The 18,802-nt window shown below is 47.1% G+C and overlaps 1 protein-coding gene across 4 annotated transcripts in view; it reads right to left on the reverse strand.

Annotated features, from left to right (window-relative positions):
• Positions 1 to 18,802, reverse strand: part of LOC122749397 (alkaline phosphatase, tissue-nonspecific isozyme-like) — a 102,528-nt gene that overhangs the window by 17,181 nt on the left and 66,545 nt on the right. For 2 of the 4 annotated variants that reach the window (XM_043995759.1, XM_043995758.1), the window contains exons 2-6: positions 5,877 to 6,013; positions 2,797 to 2,916; positions 2,107 to 2,222; positions 532 to 706; positions 75 to 250 (exon numbers count right to left, since the gene is read on the reverse strand). In XM_043995759.1, the coding sequence (XP_043851694.1) occupies positions 75 to 250; positions 532 to 706; positions 2,107 to 2,222; positions 2,797 to 2,916; positions 5,877 to 5,931 (642 nt within the window). In that variant the 5' untranslated portion in view covers positions 5,932 to 6,013. Of the gene's footprint in view, positions 1 to 74; positions 251 to 531; positions 707 to 2,106; positions 2,223 to 2,796; positions 2,917 to 5,876; positions 6,014 to 6,679; positions 6,728 to 12,782; positions 12,908 to 18,802 lie in introns of those variants that run through there. The other 2 variants (XM_043995762.1, XM_043995760.1) reach the window with 2 other exon arrangements.

The raw sequence follows: 18,802 nt of genomic DNA on the forward strand, positions 1-18,802 counted from the left end.
ACATCCTAGTATTCTAGGGTTCTTTCCCCAGGGGGCTGTGGTTATTTGGGGCTCACCTGCTAGGTGGCACTCACCTCAATATCTGGGATGTTGTGGACCAGCTGGTGGGCTATGTCCTTGCAGCCCTGATCCAAGGCCTCAGGGGGCATCTCGTTGTCTGAATACCAATCCCTATCAGCAGAGTGTGCGTAGGCAGCGCTGGGTGTGGCATGGTTCACTCGGGTGGTAGTCACAATGCCAACAGATTTGCCTGGTCCGGGGAAAAGAGTTGTTTCTAGGGTTGGGGCTCCCCTAAACTAATGCAATGCCAGGACCAGATGAAAATAAGCCCCACAGGGTTGCAGATGAGACAAACACCAGCTCCCGGGAGACTGTATGCTCACAGTCCCCTCCCTGGCCCCCACAATGTAGCCAATATCCATAGATCAGACCCAGAAAAGCCCTTTTAGTCCCTTTGGAAAGTGAGGGGGAAGCTGAGGCCCAAAGAGGCCCCCACAGGAATCTGGGGGTTAGACCACTCGCACTCCTCACCAGAATCCTTGGCCCAGCGTAAGATGGAGGTGACTTCATTGCCTCTTGTGGTGTTGCACTGTGATCTGACGACTGCTGCACTCACACCAAGCGTTCCCTCATTGCTCTTCACTCCACAGAGGTAAGCCGTGGCTGTCCCAGCACTGTCAGGAACCTGGGCATTGGTGTTGTATGTCTATGGGTAGAGGAGGCTCTGTTAGGTGATGTCAAAGGCTCTAGACCCTCTCTTGCTCTGCTAGCGTCCCTACAACCACACATGAGGATCTTGTCCCCAAAACCTAGGGGGCTTCTGGGGCAAGAAAGAGCCAATGGTGTAACTCCCCCTACCCCCCAACCCTCATGCCCCTGCAGAGGCTTCTAACGCACCAATGCCAAGGGTCATCCATCCAAAAATCATTTAAGCACCCACTGTGTGAGAGACCTCTGTACTGGGTTCATAGACCCTGCTCAAGGAACTTATAATGGAATGGAGGAGAGGCTCTGAGGTAGAGGAGAAAGTCTTGGACTGGGGCCTGTCAGTGGGTGTGGTCTGAGCTTCAGTTTCTCCATCTGTAAAATGAGGGGTTCGAACTAGAAGGTCTCTGAAGCCCCTTTCAATTCTAATACTCTGATGTCAAGTACAACACAAGGGCAGGCAAGATAACAGAAAGGAAGGGGCACAAGCCATGTGATACAGAGGTAGGGGAGAGAGAGACAGAGGTGGAGGAGAGACAAAAGAAAAAGACACAGACAGGAAGAGAGAAAAGGAAGATGAACAGAGAAAGAAACATAGACAGATGAGGAGAAAGAAAAAGATAGAGTGGGGAGAGACAGAGAAAGACAGAGGGACTCACCTTCATGGAGGCAGCAGTTCAAATATTATCCTCACTTTACAGATGAGGAAATTAAGATGAGATGCCCAGTGCTCTGAATGAACTTGCCACCTCTCTGTTCCCCCTCCTTTGCAATGGCCCTGGCCCCACTGCCCTGGGCTGAGTTATGTATGCCATGCTGTAGGCCTGGCACAGGTCTAGTCCTGCCCTTCCTAAAGCAAATCACCCTCCTTGTACCCTTGGGTAACTTACAGGAGTAGGAAGAAAGACCCAAGCTTTGTGTGCAGGAATAGGCCTGGCACAGACAGGCTGGGGCATGTGTGCCCTGGCCCTTCCAGCCATCTATCTTTTACAGCCCAGGATTCCCCAGATCAGGGCCAGGTGGGCCTCAGGTGACTGGGATCCAGGATTAGAGGAGAGGTCAGGCAGCAATTCCTGCTGACAAGGGTCCTTTTGGTGGGATAGTCCCACTGGCTTAAGGTCAGGGCCCAGAAGTGCTCATGAGGAGGTTGGCCGGCCCCTTGGACCTCAAAGCCAAATGGACCAAGAGAGGATAAGACTGGAAGGAAGTCGTGTCAGCCTGGAGTGCACATGGGAAAAGCAACTGGAAAGGGATGAGGACAAGGTAGAAGACCAAGGAGAGGGAAGAGTTGGGGAAAGAGGGAGACAGAGACAGGAAGACCGAGAGGAAGGTGACCCCCCCCACTTAGTGGTGGGGTGGGAAGGAGAGGACGGGCCCTTCAGATACTGCAGTGATGCTCACCTTGGACAGCGCTACGAAGGGAAACTTGTCCATTTCGAGCTGGAAGTCCTCTCCGGGCATGTGGTGAAGCTGGCCTTTGAGGATCCGGGCAGCAGTGACAGTGGACACCCCCATTCCTGCAGGGGGTGAGCAGCATATTCTGAGGCCTCCTCCCAAGGCCTCTGGCGCCGGGAGCCTCCCTCCCCACAAGCCCCAAGCTGGGGCCCACAGAGTAATGTGGCCATGTGGGCATTAATGACCTCCAGCTGCTGCTGGGCCCCTTGCAAGGCAGGCACAGGCTGTGGGTGCCTTGGAGTGAGGATTTCCCAGGCTTCAGTGCAGCTAATTGGCCCCTTGGGTAAACTTGGCCCCTCCCAGGCTTTCCCACAAACCACAGCAGCAGCTCCTAGGGAGCTGAGCTCCCCAGGCTCATGGGAACCAGTGGTCAGAACAAAGTCTGGTCTCAGGGGGGAGAGGCCTGAGCTCTGCCTGCTGGGTCGGTTCTTCCCCAGTCTAGGCCTTGGGCTCCAAGGATTCATCAGCTCCTCATCTCCCACAAGTAAGGGGAAAGAGAGCTCAAGAGCTGGAAAGGGACCTCAACCCACCCCCCTCACTTTAGGTGAGGAAACAGGCAGGGAGGTGACCCAGGAATCAGGGTGACTCTGATTCTTGGGTCACCTCCCTGCCTCTGGCCCCACTCCCCACACTCACCATCTCCCAGAAACAAGATCACATTCTTGGCCACGTTGGTGTTGAGGTTCTGGAGTTTGAGGGCATGCTGGAGGGTCTGCTGGGCCTGGTCCCTCCAATACTGAGGATTCTTCTCCTTCTCTGGATGAGAGGGGCAGTCAAGTTAGCAATGAGGGCCCAAGGATTGGAGAGGAAGAAAAGGGACCACCCAAGGCAGTCAGTCACCTTTATTCCTGGAGTCCCTCTGAAGGGTGGGTTCTCAGTATGGACCAGCACCCTGAGGCCAGACTTCCAGGTGTGGAAACTCTCTCCACAGGTGCAGACTGACAACTCCCCTCTAATTCAGTCTTTATGAGTCTAATAGGTTCCCTATCTTAGTAACTAGAAATTTGGGATTTGGGAGGTGGGATGCATGAATTTGCTTGTTTTTTCATTGAAAACTATTTCAATATAACTGGTTTCCTTTGTAATTCTGCTTGTTTTATTTAGAAGTACTCCCATTGCTTAGAAGGAAAGCCCAGAGGTTCAGAGAGTGGGTGATCTATAGAGAGGGGGCCTCAGAGGCAGACCCCTCCCCCTTTTTTACAAAGGAGCTGAAGCAGTTTGCCAAGAATCTGCAGGTAGGGTCAGAGGTGACTTCCTGTTAACCCCATGCCACCTCATAGGCCACCCTCCTGGGGATGGACAAGCCTCTCTGTAGTTCAGCTCCTCTGTGGACAGACAGGCAGGCACTCAGTGTAAGACCTGCCCCAGGCTGGCTGGGCTTTGCTGGCATAAAGTCTAAGAACTCTGGACCACATGTGTGCCACAATGAGGCACTTGAGGAAGCCTTAAGGAGAGGAATGTGAACACTGATTCCCACTTTGGCTGCCCCTGAAGGCTTACCAAGGAAGCTCCTGGCAAGCAACATTGTGACAAGGGACTGTGACATTATACACATTTTGCAGATGAGGAAACTGATCACACATCAGCTCTGAGCTGGTTCCTTGCCTGAAGTAAAGAAAGCTGGGCGCTATGATAATGGCATTTTCCTGGTCCCCTGCTTGTCCTGAGAAAATGGAGGGGGGAAGAGGATGAGTAGCAAGTATTTAAGATGCCCAGTTTCTCACACATTGATGACACATTGACCAGGCCTGAAAGAGGGATAAACTAGCTCTGGGACCTTAGGCAAGCCATTTCCTTTCTCTGGTCCTTAATGTTCTTAACATTAAAATGAGAGTTTTGGCTGAGATAACAAAAGATTCCCTCCAGGTCTGACATTCTAACAGGCCATATACTTAGCCCCATTCTGACATCCTGGGTTCTGAGGCCCTTCCCTTCTCTGACATCCTGTGTTCTAACGGCCCTCCCAGCCCTGACATCCTGTGTTCTAAGGGCCCTCTCAGCTCTCACATTCATTGTTAAGGGCCCTCCTAGCTCTCACATCCCAAGTTGTGATGGGATAGAGTGGCAAGTTTCTAAGTGCCCGGCACAGGCTTCAATGGAAAGGGCCTATGGATATTCTGGGCCTACCATCCAAAATCTAGGCCTGTGGTGACGGGAATCAGGATGCCCCTCCCCCATGAAGATCAGGAACATTTTAGCTGCCCCCATGGTCTACACTGAGACACATCCCTCAAACACTGGAACAAATGAGCCTAGTCAGATGCTCCCAGTGCTGGTGGCCACTTCCTCCTTTTCCTATACTTCCAGGATGTCCAAACTGAGGTTGGAGGCACCACAAAGATCATCCAGTACCACCCTCTCATTTTACAAATGAGAAATATAAGGCCCACAAGGGGACAATGATTTGACCATAAGTATAATCCCACGTCTCCTTGACTCCCAACTTGGTGCTGCCTAGGACATTCTAGAGGCCTCTTTCCAGTCTTCTTGCCCCACCCAGTCTACATCAGAATTCCAGTTACAATCCTGGTACAATTAAGAAGAATCTCAGGTCCTGAGCCAACTCTGGTCCAGCTGGGCCATAGGAGCAGGGAGAAGAATCATGCCAGCAGGGAGAGGTATCTTTCTGCTCCCCTGTAGCCCAGTGCCCATAACATGGGCAGAAAACCTTTCTGGGAAGACTTATATGAACTGATGCAAAGTGAAATGAGCAGAACCAGAACATTGTACACAGTCACAGCAGTACCATATGATCAACTGTGAATGCCTTTGCTTCTGATCAAGACAGTGAGCCAAGACAATGCTCTTCACCTCCTGTGAGAACTGATGAAGTAGGTGCAGACTGAAGCATATTTTCACTTTATTTTTCTTGCCCTTTTTGGGTAACATGGCCAATATGGAAATAGGCTCTGCATGACTTCATAGGTGTAATGGGCATTGTATCACTTATCTTCTCAATGGGTGAGGGTGGCAGAAGGGGGAGGGAGAGAATTTAGAACTCCAACTCTTTTTTTGAAATGAATGTTATAAATAATAAATCTTTAAAAAAAAAATCTTCCCAAGGACAGGGAAATGAGCAGCTCTTTCCAAAGGCTGATCCTAACCCCTGCCAGGACCAGCAGGAAGAGAGGGAAGAGACAGTGGACAATGGCAATATGGTGGGGAGGGCAGAAGGCCATGGTTCAAAGGTCAACTACAGATGTGGCCTAACCTTGGGCAATTCACAAGTTTCTCTGGACCTTGGTTTCCTTCTCTAGAAAATGAAGGGGTTTGGTTTAGAGGAGCACTCAGTTCTAACTCTTCTGGGGTATGAATCCATCTCAGGCTGAAGGAACCTTCTCTGAACACTGAGGTGGGGGGGGTGAGGGGGTGGGGAGGAGTGGGCTGGGAGTGAATTGTCTTCCCCTACTCATGAGCCTCACCCAAGCAGAGACCCAAGACAGGGAAGCTTTCCTTTTACTCAATCCTTTATTGTCAGCTGGGAAGCTTTCCTGAAGCCAGGAATGAAAAGGCAATTGGGCTATCTGCCCAAAGGCTGTCCCCCAGTAAGCTGAACAGAACTTCTAGGAAAGGGATTTCCATGCTCAGAAAGGCCCCCAGTGCAGCTGCCCCTGCTTAAGGACTTTTAGGGGCTCCCTCTGAACTCTTGTCTCTATTTCCCAGGGCCTTAGCCCCATCCCTGCCCACCCCTCCCCAGCTTACCCGGCCCCAGTTACCTGGCACAAAGGAGAAGCAGGCTCCGGCCATGAGGCCCAGGAGAAGGACAAGCATGGTAGGGCCGGTGGATCTGCTCACCCACCTGAGCCTGGAGACTAGAGAGGCAGCTGGTCAGATGTTCACTGATGTGCCGATCCTGTGGAGGGAGAAATGAGGACAGGATGGGCAATAGGCACTCGGACAGCAACAGGGCTCAGTGTACTTGCCTCCTGGGCAGTCAGGGTACAGACTATCCCCTCTACCCCAGCCATAGTCACGTCCCCAGCTGCATCATGCTCATCCTCAGTTTAGCTCATCCTCATGCCTCTCCATCCCACTTGTACTTGAGTCTGTCTATTCCTCTGAAGCTAATGGGGAAGGATGCTCCCAGTTCTGACATTCTCTGTTCTAAGGCCCCTCCCAGCTCTGACATCCTCTGTTCTACGGGCCCTCCCAGACCTGACATCCTCTGTTCTAAGGGCCCTCCCAGCTCTGGCATTTTCTGTCTCTCCCCCAACCCGCCCTGCATTCTGACATTCTGTGTTGTTCTAAGGTACTTCCCAGGCAATCTGTATTCTAGGTTCCCTTCCAGAACTGCTGTTCTATGTTCCAAATCCCCTTCCTACTCTCATACATAGTTCCACAACTGCACTCTGGGTTATGTGTATGATAGAAAGTCTAGGCAGGCAGAATCCAGGGACAATGAACTGAGTCATCCTGATAAGATGTTCTTTGCTTTTCTTAGCTTCCTGTTCTGAAAACCCTTGGGCTCCCCTACCACGCTCTCTGGGTGACGTCTGAAGCCTGGCATAACTTCCCCTACCTCCATCCTAGCCCTAGCCACAGGGAATGCCCAGTGCCCAGATCCAAGTGTCTTTTGTCTCCCGAAGATGGAGCAGCTCTTCCACCAGCTGCCCATTGCTGATTGGCTCCCTGCTGCCCAATCACAGGGCGCCGGGCACCCGGGGGCTGTCCATCCCTTCTGCCAATACTCTGCTGGACTTGAATAGGAGCTTTCGAGTGCCAGGCCTCCCTGCCCCCTCCGCATCCCTTCCCTCCCAGCCTGGGCCCCCTTCTCTTTTCCTTGCTCCGTGTGCTGGTTACTCATTACCTAGTATATTAGGAACCCCTCTGCTAGGCTCAAAGGAGCCTAGGAGATGGGGAGTGGACACAGGGAAGGCATAGTCCAGACTCTTCCCTCCTCTCCATTCTCAGAATGGCAGGGTTCCAATCCACCTGTGCAGGGACTTGCTGTGGGATGCTGGGTACCCATCATTCAGGGATGCCCATTACCCAATCCCATCTCTTATCTCTATATGAATGAAAAGGAGTGCAAAGTCTCTGGGAAAAGAGGGGGAAAAAGAAAATGAGAAGGGAGGGAGAGGGGAAGAGGGATGATAGGAAGAGAGGGAAGAGAAAGAAGAGAAGGACAGGAGAGTGGGGAAAGTAAGGGCTGAGAGAGCTGGGAGGAAGAAAAAAAGGGGGGGAGATGCGGGGAAAAGGCAAGGAAGCAAACAGGCCAACAAGCAGTCCTACCTGAGGGGCCGGGCCAGGCGGCATGTGAAAAAACAAAGAAGGCTTAGGGTTAGCATTAGAAACAGGACACTGAGGCCTGTGGTGAGCACCAGCTTCAGAGTACTGGACAGAAGGGCCATGCTGGGACCTGGGCCCGGAAGTCAGGACTTCCAGAAAACTCCAAACCCTGAAGCTTCCACCACCGTCCCAGAGAGAGCAATGCAGAGTCAGGCCCAGAAAGGGCTGATTGACTGCTCATGTGCAGATTCAGCACCTCCCTAAAGGACTTTATCTCAGGGAGATAATACTATTGGATTAGGCCAAGAGAAGCGAGAGCTCTGGGGCCAGCCCAGGGGTCAGACAGAGACAGCTGACCTTCACGACCGACCTGAGTTCTGGATTTTGGTGAAAGTCACCAGGCAGAGGGAAAGAGAGTGAGGGGACTAATGGACTAGGGAAGTAGGAGACCTGGGTTCTTGTCCCTGTTTTGCTTTTTTTTTTTTTTGGTTGTTGTTGTTGCAGGGCAATGAGGGTTAAGTGACTTGCCAAGGGTCACACAGCTAGTAAGTGTCAAGTGTCTGAGGCCAGATTTGAACTCAGGTCCTCCTGAATTCAGGGCTGGTGCTTTATCTACTGTACCACCTAGCCGCCCCATTAGCTTGCTTTTGTGACCTCAGGCAATTTTCCTCCCCAAATGGGTACAGGGACTAAGATCAGTACCTTCTATACGGTCATCCAGTTGCCCAAATCATGGATTGACTTCCAAAGAAAAAACCTGATCCCAGGTCTTCCAAACCTTATCCTGCCTCATAGCAATAGCTATCACTTACATAAGCTTTATACACATTATCTCATTGGATCCTCTTTGGAGGACTGGATTGGAACGGAACCAAACTTGACTTGTCTGGCCAGTTGGACACAACTGAAACAGCTCAAGGTTCCCTGGGTGGAAAGTGCCACTATTTTTTCCATTCTACAGATGAGGAATGTGTCAGACAGCGAGTGAACAAAGGTCATCTTGACTCCCTAGCCACCAGGTTCTGTGTTACTGGCCTGCCTTCCTTGTAGGGATCCTGGGAGAACCAGGAATGTGTGTGTTCTGAAGTGGGAGGAGAGGATCCAATAATCGGGAGAAAGGCGAAGGAGTGGCACTGAGGAAAAGCCTAACAGCTAGGAATCAAAGATAACCTTGGACAGAGCAGGTTCTGTGGGGTGGGGTGGGAAGCCAGGATGTAAAGGAGAATGGATGGATGGAAGGATGGTAGAAAGTGAGGAAAACAAAGAGGACTCTTGAACGGTAGCTTAAAGGGTGGAGAGAGAGCTTTAAGCATCCTTGTAGGTGACCCCAGAAGCCAGGAGAAAGGGAGAGATTAAAGACTGAGGACTCAGCTAGGACTGAGGACTCAGACACTTACTAGCTGTGTGACCCCGGGCAAGTCACTTAACCCTGTTTGCCTCAGTTTCCTCATCTATTAAATGAGCTGGAGGAGGAAATGGCAAAGCAGTCTAGGATCTTTGCCCCAAAACAAACAAACAAACAAAAAACAACAACAACAACAAAAAAAAAACCCAAGAGGGGTCATGAAGAGTCAGATGGGATTGAACAACAAAAATGGGATTGGGGAAGGGAGAGAAAGGAATTGCCTTGACTTGTTTTGCCAGTTGGACTCAACTGAACCGACTCAACAATGGAACAAGCTCCAGAGGGAGATGGGAGGGGATCAGCTCAGGGGGCACAAACAATAGGGGAGAACCTTGGTAGGGCCACCATAAGTTGCTTGGGTAACTTATAAAGACTGTCTAAAAAGTAATAGAGGTACAGTGAGAATGTCCACACCTGGAAACATCGGAGCTGGGAGGGCCCTTAGAACACAGAATGTCAGAGCTGGGAGGGCCCTTGGAACACATGATGTCAGAGCTGGGAGGGCCCTTAGAACACAGAATGTCAGAGCTGGGAGGGCCCTTGGAACACAGGATGTCAGAGTTGGGAGGGCTCTTAGAAAAAGGTGTCAGAGTTAGAAGGGACCTCGAAGATCATCTCTTTCAACAACCTTGTTTTACAGATGAGGAACAGAAAGTAGCAGATTAAGTAGCAGAACTAGGATTAGAGGCTAGGCGTTGTGACTCCAAAACTCTTTCCAGGACATGTGTCCAATTCTGCAGGTCATCTGGGTAGGTCAACATAGGGCATCTTGACCAAGTGACTGATTCATGAAAGGACTGGCTGTCAGCACATTCCTCCAAACTCTCCCACGGAGTCCCACTCTTACTTACTAAAGGCACTCTGACTAAGGCACCAAGGGGAGGGAGCCCTTCTCTTGAGGATCCTGAGCCCACAAGGACAAACCAGAAAGAATCCAATTCCAAAGGAGACACAGTACCCAGAGGTCCACAAGAGTCCCAGCCAGATCGCCCCTCACTATCAAATCCAGTCTAACATTTTTTAAATGCCTTCCCATCCAAGATTACTTTGTTTCAGTCAATAATTTTATAAATGTTTAGAAATATAAGCCCCAACTATATGCCAGACATTGCTAAGCACTGAGGATACAAAGAAAGACAAAAGACAGGCCAGGCCCTGCCCTCAAAGAGCTTACAGTCTAGTGGGGGAGAGAAACATAGGCAACAGCTATGTGCAAACAAGATATATTAGGTAAATTGGAGATAATATCTTATCTCAATTAATTAAGCATTAGCATTAAGGAATGGAAAAGGCTTTCTGTAGAAGTTGGGATTTTATCTGAGAAGGCCAGGAGGCCTAGAGACTGATGGAGATAATTTATATATGCCTCTAAACACACCTTGAAATGCAATTTAAATCAACTCTGATGTTCTACCTTAAACCATCAGCTTAGTAAAGATAAGAAAAAAAGGAAAATGGAGGGGATGCCCATCAATTGGGGAATGGCTGAACAAATTGTGGGACATGATTATCATGGAACACTATTGTACTATAAGAAATGATGAGCAGGATGCTCCCAGAAAACCTGGAAAGACTTACATGAGCTGGTGCAAAGTGAAATGGACTATGTACAAAGTAACAGCAAGATTGTAACACGGTCAGCTATGAATAATTTGGCTATTTTCAGAAATACAATGATCCAAGACAACTCTGAAAAATGCAATCCATCCCCAGAGAAAGAACTGATGGAGTCTGAATACAGATTGAAGCCTAATTTTACTTTATTTTTGAGGGTTTGGGGGTCTGTTTTCTTTCACAACCTAACGTGGAAATGTTTTCATGACTACACATGTATAACATATTGCATTGCTTGGCTTCTTAAGGGGGGTTGGGGAGGAAGAGAATTAGGAAGTTTTTTAAATGGATGTTAAAAATTGTTTTTACGTGTAATTGGGGAAAAATAAAAATTTAAACAAAAAGCAAAAAAAAAAGACAAGAAAAAAGGGGGAAAAAGGAAAATGACAAACATTGGAGGGATTCAGGAGGATACTAGAACATTGTTGGTGGACTCATGTCCAAAGTTACTAAAATGTGCACATCATTTGATCAGCTACTAGGCATGAGCCCCACCCCATCCATGCCCTGAAAGAGAGCAAAAAAAGAGGAAACAGATCCATATGTATAAAAATTTAGAGTAGCTTTTCTCATAGTAGCCCACTAAGACTAATGGAATTTATGATATCAATAGAATGGAATATTATTGTATCATTAGAAATGATTTCAGAGTAAAATGGGAAGACCTCTATGAACTGGTTCAGGGTGAAGGCAGCAAGGCTAAGAAGAACAATTTACATGATAATCACAACATGATAAGGCAGCTAGGTGGCTCTTTAGATAGAGTGCTGGGCCTAGAGTCAGGAAGACCCGGTGTTTAAATCTGGCCTCAGACACTTCCTAGCTGTGTGACCTGGGCAAGTCTCAACCCTGTTTGTCTCAGTTACCTAATCTCTCATATGAGTTGGAGAAGGAAATGGTAAAACCAATGCAGTATCTTTGCCAAGAAAACCCCAAATGGGGTCACGTAGAGTCAGACATGATGGAAAAGACTGAAAAAAAAATACCCCTCTATGGTTTACCAACGAGCCGAGACAGAGCAACAACAGAGAGGGAAGTTAGAAGGGCAATATGGACAATGACTCCAACAATGTAAGTGGGAACAAAACAGTGCACCTGGATGTTGCATGACTATAATGGTCCAATCTGGCCCCCAAGAAGGACCAAGATGTACCTCCTTCTCTTCAATGAAGTGAGGGGCTCCAGGTGTCTAGCATTGCATAAACAAATTTGAAGGGTTAGTTTGTTTACCCAAATGGCTTCCCCCCTCCTTTCTTTTGAAATCTTTGTTACAAGGGTTGGCTCTTTGGGTACAGAAGTGTGGGGGTGGGGTATATATCTGGGTAAGAATTTGATGTAAAAACAAAAGGCATGGATATGAATGACCTGGCTCCTATGTCTGGCTTTGGATAGTACTGTCAGACAGGACCAGATGATCTAACAATCTAGCAAAGGGAGGTACTAAAGGAAGTTTTAGGACAAGATGAAACTAGAAATCTTATAAAAACAAATGTTGCAAACTATCTCCACATGTAACTGGAAAATAATAAAATACTTTTATGGGGGAAAAAAAAGAAAGTTGGGGGAAGGGACATGGGAGCACCTTGCTCTCTTCTCCCTTAAGAACATGCCTGTCCTTCAAAAGGTCTGACAAGGTATGCCCCCCCCCCAGTGGAGTCTTAGAGCAGAATGGCCCAGTCCTGGAGGGGCATACCTTGTCAGACCTTTTGAAGGATAGGCATGTTCCTAAGGGAGAAGAGAGCAAGGTGCTCCCATGTCCCTTCCCCCAACTTTCTTTTTTTTCCCCCATAAAAGTATTTTATTATTTTCCAGTTACATGTGGAGATAGTTTGCAATATTTGTTTTTATAAGATTTCTAGTTTCAATTTTTTTCTCCCTCCCTCTCCCATCCCCAAGACAGCAAGCAATCTGATATAGATTATATATGTACAATCACATTAAACATATTTCTGTATTAGTCATGCTGTGTTAGAAGAATCAGAGCAAAAAGGAAAAATCTCAAAAAAAGAAAAACAAAAAAATAGAGATAGTATGGTTCAATCTGCATCTAGATTCCATAGTTCTTTTTTTTTTCTGGATTTGGAGAGCATTTTCTATCATGAGTCCTTTGGAAGGATCTTGGACCATTGTATTGCTGAGAAGAGTCAAGTCTATCACAGTTGATCAAACACAATGTTGTTGATAATGTGTACAATGTTTTCCTGGTTCTGCTCATCTCACTCAGCATCAGTTCATGTAAATCCTTCCAGGTTTCTCTGAAATCCACCTGCTCATCATTTCTTAGAGCACAATAGTATTCCATCCCCCCAACTTTCAATGAGACAACCCAACCTACAGAGAAAATATTGATCTATGTTAAAGGAAACTTCCTTACCTGGAATTCCTGACATCAATTAAGTCACAGGTCACACAGCACACATTTAGAGGTTTACATAGTGCAGCTAGGTGGTGAAGTGGATAGAGTGTCAGGCCTGGAATCAGGAAGACCTGAGTTCAAATCTGGTCTCAGACACTTCCTAGCTGTGTGACCCCTGGGAAAGGCACTTAACACCGTTTGCCTTAGTTCCTCATCTATTTAATAAAAAAAAAAAAGGGCTAGAGAAGGAAATGGCAAAGCACTCTGATATCTCTGCCAAGAAAACCACAAATAGGGCCATGAAGAATTGGACCTAGCTGAAAGGACCAAACAATAAAAAAAGGTTTATGTTAGTTCATCTGATTTCTGTGAGAGAAGTGCTCTGCTTCTCTGCCTATAATTCTGCAATTGTCCCCTCTACCTCCCCAGGAATGTTTTCATTCCACTCATGCTTTTCCAACATGCCCCAATTAAGAGTGAACTCCACACAGCTGTCTCTGGGGAAGCCAGGGAGATGAAATGTGCTGAGGCCCATAGCAGCTGGACATTACCCTAGGGTACCATACAGCAGGGTGCTTTGGCTGACATTAGAACAGCCGGTACAGTACTGAGCTAGTATTTCCTGGGGATGTGATGTTCCTTGAGATAAGGTCCCATAACTCCACCCAACATGTCCTAGATCCACACAGCATCACTGTGGGACTGATAACCTGCCCAAACCAAGGGCTGGAGCTATGAGGCGAGAGAACAAAAAGCACAATTCCATTAGACTGGAGAATGGATCATGGACTCCTTTTGGGGGGGTGGGATGAGGGGAATGGTGCAATCCATTTACCTGGAGAACAGAACATCAGAGCTGGAAGGGACCTCAAGGATTATCTAGCCTGGAGAGTCTTGCTTCTGTCTATTGGTAGCCATCTCTTGGGGAAGGGGTAGGGAAGGAAAAAAAGAAATGTATGTAATAATTTTGTTGCATATCTAAAAGGGAAAGCAAGCTGCACATAGTAGGTTTCAGTTTCTTGTACAATCATCCTTTTTATTGTACTATTTTATAGAAATACTTGTTTTATAGTCCATAAATTAAAAATAAAATACATTTTTAAAAAAAACATGATTCTGAGAAGGGACCCATATAGGCTTCCCCAGGCTACTAAAGGAGTCCACAACCTGAAAAAGCAAAGAACCCCTGACCTCCTTCATGTTATAGCAAGGAGAACTAAAACCAGCACGAATTCAAGTTTTTCAGTTCTCTTGATCATTTTGGCCAAAAAAGTGCCTTGCCCAAGTTCCATTGCCCTGGCAGTTCCTGGTAAAGTCGGGACCAGGATTCAAGGGGCTTCCTCCTCCCTCAACACTATGTCCTCTGGATTTGTGTTTTACTCATCTGAATGGCTGATATGAAAGCATATGAACGAGAGAGTGTGGGACCAAAAAGAGCTATGAGAATGATAAAGGAAGGAATGGAACACACTCTTGGTGGAGAGAATCAGCATTCTTGTCCCTTAATTGGGGATCCTAAGGGATGAAGGAATAGACAATGGAATGAGTCTGTTTCTTGAAGATTTGAAGGGAGATAGGAGAGCCATGGGAAGATAACTTGGAAACATGCTGAGGCAGAGGGAACATCATCTGGGGATTAAAATATTGTCAGGATATTCCCCATTTGGCTACCTGGGAATTACCGTATGAATCTTTCTATCCCAAGGTGGCTTATCCAGGATATGTGGTAGCCAGGCTATCCCATGGTAGAAGAACAATGTGCTCATTCAAACTGTATGGAAAAAGTGAAAAGCCTCCAAAAATGATGTTAGACCAAATAACCTCTGAAGACCCTTTCAGCTCTGACATTCTGTGTTCTTCCTGATGTGAAGTCAAGAATTGCCACCGTTGTTTAGTTGTTTTCAGTTGTGTCCAACTCTTCGTGACTCCATTTGGGGTTTTCTTGGCAGAGATACTAGAGTGGTTTGCCATTCCTTCTCTAGCTCATTTGACAGATGAGGAAACTGAGGCAAACGGGGTGACTGGATTTGAAGTGTTCCTGACTCCAGGCTTGATGCTCTATCCATTTCACCACTTAGCTGCCCCAGAATCAGGAAGACCCAAGTTCAAATTTGACCTCAGTCACACTAGCTGTGTGACTCTGGGCGAGTCATTTCGCCTAGTTTCTTTATCTGTAACCTAACTCCTAGGTCTGTTGAGAGGATCAAGTGCTTAGGCAAATTTTAAAGTGTTCTGTAAATATTAGCTATTATAACTTCCAGAGAGTTGCCGGGAACACTGATTTGCCTCTGATCACACATCCTGCACTAGGTGACTTCTTCCAATGCCAAGACCTTCTTATAGATAACTCTGAAGAGTTTGGGTTGGAGACGGCTTGAAATATTTCCAATGCTACCTCCCCAACACAGGTGCTGTCTTATTGTTTACTTTGCATGATTAAGTCTTAAGAAAGGTCAGGAAGCCTAATCTAGCTGGAAGCAGATTTTGAAAGAAAAGATTTACTTTTATCTCCTTCCAAACCCTCTTCACTTTCTCCTAGTTGCTACATCACTTCCAGACCCCATGCTTTTGCCCCCCCTGTGCCTGCAATACTTCCTTTCTTCTCCTCTGCCCCTTGGCTTTCTTTAGTACAAGAGACTTTCCCTCTTCTTCCCCTCTTTTCCAACTCTTCCCCCCATCCTACCCACCACTGCCTTGCCTCTAAGAATGCCTTTCATTTGAATTCTATATCTTGTGTGGACGTTGTGCCTTTCCTCGTATGCCAGAGCATCAACACTATCCTGAGAATATGGTACCACACAGAAATGATTGTTGACTGAGGAGCAGCTGTTTTCTCCCTTTTAGGCCTCAGATTTTCAGGCTTCCCAGAGATTTGGTACCCGCCTCTCAATTCTACACCCCTCCCCCGCTTACACCTGGGCCAACAAATTCCCAACTGCAGGTTAAACTCTTAGTCAGACGGTTCCTGGTGCAATGCACAGAAGGCCAAAGTTCCAGCTCCAGTTCTAAACCTCATAGCAACCTTTGACAATTAAATCAGTCCCTTCACCTCTCATGGAAATGGGGAGACATCTGTAGGAAGGGAGGACACAGTGGAGTCCTTTGGGACTCTAAGGCCTATGAAATAGGGGCAGCTAGGTGGCACAGCAGTAATTTACCTGTGGTCTCTGTTGCTCCCTATTTAACTTTCCACTTGAGAAATGGAAAGATTGGCTCCAGGCCATGTGTTTCTGTTCGAAAGTACCCAAAGGTTCTTCTCTGAATAACCCCATCTGTCAACCTTTAAGGGAGAGGACAGCCTCTCTAGGGACCAGATCTGGGAATCCATCTCAGGACTCCCCTCAGGAACCCTCTACCATAGCCAGTGGTCCAAAACATCCCACTCAGCCAGCTGGGCAGAATGCAACAGTGCAGGTCATATGTTTCCCCACGCCCAGGATGGTTAGAGTCCGTCCTGACTCAGCTTCCAGTTTCTCTACTTTGTAGAGACTCTTTTATGAAACTGTGGTTCTCAGACTAGTTAGGGTTTTTTTTGTTGTTGTTGTTTTCTTTTGGTTTTGTGGGACAATGGGGGTTAAATGACTTGCTCAGGGTCACACAGCTAGCAAGTGTCAAGTGTCTGAGGCCGGATTTGAACTCAGGTCCTCCTGAATCCAGGCCCAGTGCTTTATCCACTGCACCACCTAGCTGCCCCTGTACCACTCTTTTAAACCATCTGGTATAAGGGGCTACAATTCTAGCTGTACTGTCTAAAATATCTAATGAGTGGTCGCCATTAAATTAGAAGCTTTAGCAAAAGTTTAGACTTTTAAGCATTTATTAAGGAGAATAAAAATTTGGTGAAGAGAGAGAAAAGGCCTAGATTCAGCTGTCTATCTCAGGGAGCTAATGTCTCCAACTCCACTCTCCACGAGAGTCCTCACAAAAAAGAGTGAGCCACACCTCCTTCATCCCACAAGCCTCCTGTGAAACTTGGAACATCCCATCCACTTGCACACACATCTCTAAGCTAATTGGCTGGTAGCCTTGATTGACAGTACCCACGAGCAAATGTCACTTCCTGCCACCAAAGAAAGCCACATGGCTTGCCCTCAGGCGTCTTCTTCTCATGGTGGAGCTTTCCTACATTGGGCTCTATCATTCTCAATCCCCCTTTCTGGGTCCTACTGTTAGATCTGGAAGGGACCATAGAACCCTCAATAAGAATGAGAAGGATCTTGGGGATGACCCAGGTCCAACAATCTTCCTTTTACTGATGAGAAAACTGCAGCCAGAGATCAGTTACACGTCTAAGGTCTAATAAGCTGGTGGCAAAACCAGCACCAGGAACCCAGGTCCTCCAGACTTCTTATCTGGGGAGCTCTTTAATCTAAAAAAAATTGCCATTATTCATGCCAAGCCTGTGACCACAGTGAATCAGATTTCTGCTTCTGGGTTAAAGAGTAAGCAGGCCTATGCCTACTTACAGACCAGAGAACAGGCCGGGTGAACTGAGAACATGCCTCTCCTTAAATCATACCACCTCAGGGGCAGCTAGATGGCACAGTGGTTAAAGCACCGGCCCTGGATTCAGGAGTACCTGAGTTCAAATCCGGCCTCAGACACTTAACACTTACTAGCTGTGTGACCCTGGGCAAGTCACTTAACCCCCATTGCCTACAAAAACAAACAAACAAACAAAAAATATCATACCACCTCAGACCCCCTGAAGCTTGGGACAGTGCATCCTGGAAGCAGTGTCCCACTTTTAAGAAGGAGTTAAAAGCCAAGAAATAGGCTAGGATAATGAACAGGCAGAAAAAGGTGCGGATCATTGAAACTTTCTTTGGTGACAAGGTAGATCAAAATGCACCCTCAGAAGAAGATAACAAAGTCAAAGCTCCTACATCCAAAGCTTCCAAGAAAAATATGAACTGGTTTCAGGCCAAAGAAGCTCTCAAAAAGGACTTTGAAGATAAAATAAGAGAGGTCGAGGGAAAAGTAAGAGAAGTAGAGGAAAAAATAGAAAGAGAAATGAGAGTAATTCAGGAGGGTCTTGAAAAAGTCAACAGCCTGAAAAGCCAAATTGGCCAAATGGAAAAGGAGGTACAAAAGCTCTCTGAAGAAAATCGTTGCTTAAGAATTAGGATTGAACAAATAGAAGCTAATGACTTTATGAGAAACCAAGACGCAATAAAGCAAATCCAAATGAATAAAAAAAATAGAGGGCAATGTGTAATATCAATATCTCCTTGGAAAAACAGCTGACCTGGAAAAAATGCCATTATTGGAGTTATTGCATTGTGTTGTAAGAGTGTGCTCAGGGCCTACTGCAGTGTATAGGAATGCTTGTTCTGGAGGGCTTGGCCCTTTCAATCCTAGAAATTCTTCACCTGGTGGTTGCCTCAGTAGCTCACTGTACCTAAGCCTGGCTCCAGCCAGGTTTAGCTCCTTGGCTATTCTCTTGTCAGAAGGCCTTGGTCCTGCCAGTCCTAAACCACCCCCCTCACTAAATACCATTCTTTCCATTTCTTAAACCATATCCAAATCAACTCTGTTATTCTTTTTTTTTTCCTTTTTTTGGCGAGGCAATTGGGGTTAAGTGACTTGCCCAGGGTCACACAGCTAGTAAGAGTTAAGTGTCTGAGGTCGGATTTGAACTCAGGTCCTCCTGACTCCAGGGCCGGTGCTCTATCCACTGTGCCACCTAGCTGTCCCAACTCTGTCATTCTTGCAAGGGATGTATCAACCTACTCCCCTCCGGCTCTAACCCATTCTCCAACCCATTCATCATTTCCTTGGCCACAACTCCTCTTATTGAACTATTTCCTCAATTAGAAAGTTATGTTCTGGGGCAGCTAGGTGGTGCAGTGGATAGAGCACCGGCCCTGGAGTCAGGAGGACCTGAGTTCAAATCCGACCTCAGACACTTAACACTTACTAGCTGTGTGACCCTGGGCAAGTCACTTAACCCTAATTGCCTCACTAAAAAAACAAAAAAGTTATGTTCCTAAGGTCAGAGAATGTCTCACTTTTTCTAGCATAGAGTTTGGCATATA

The sequence above is a fragment of the Dromiciops gliroides genome, chromosome 3 (genome assembly GCF_019393635.1).
Source record: "Dromiciops gliroides isolate mDroGli1 chromosome 3, mDroGli1.pri, whole genome shotgun sequence".
NCBI classification, from domain to species: Eukaryota; Metazoa; Chordata; class Mammalia; order Microbiotheria; family Microbiotheriidae; genus Dromiciops; species Dromiciops gliroides.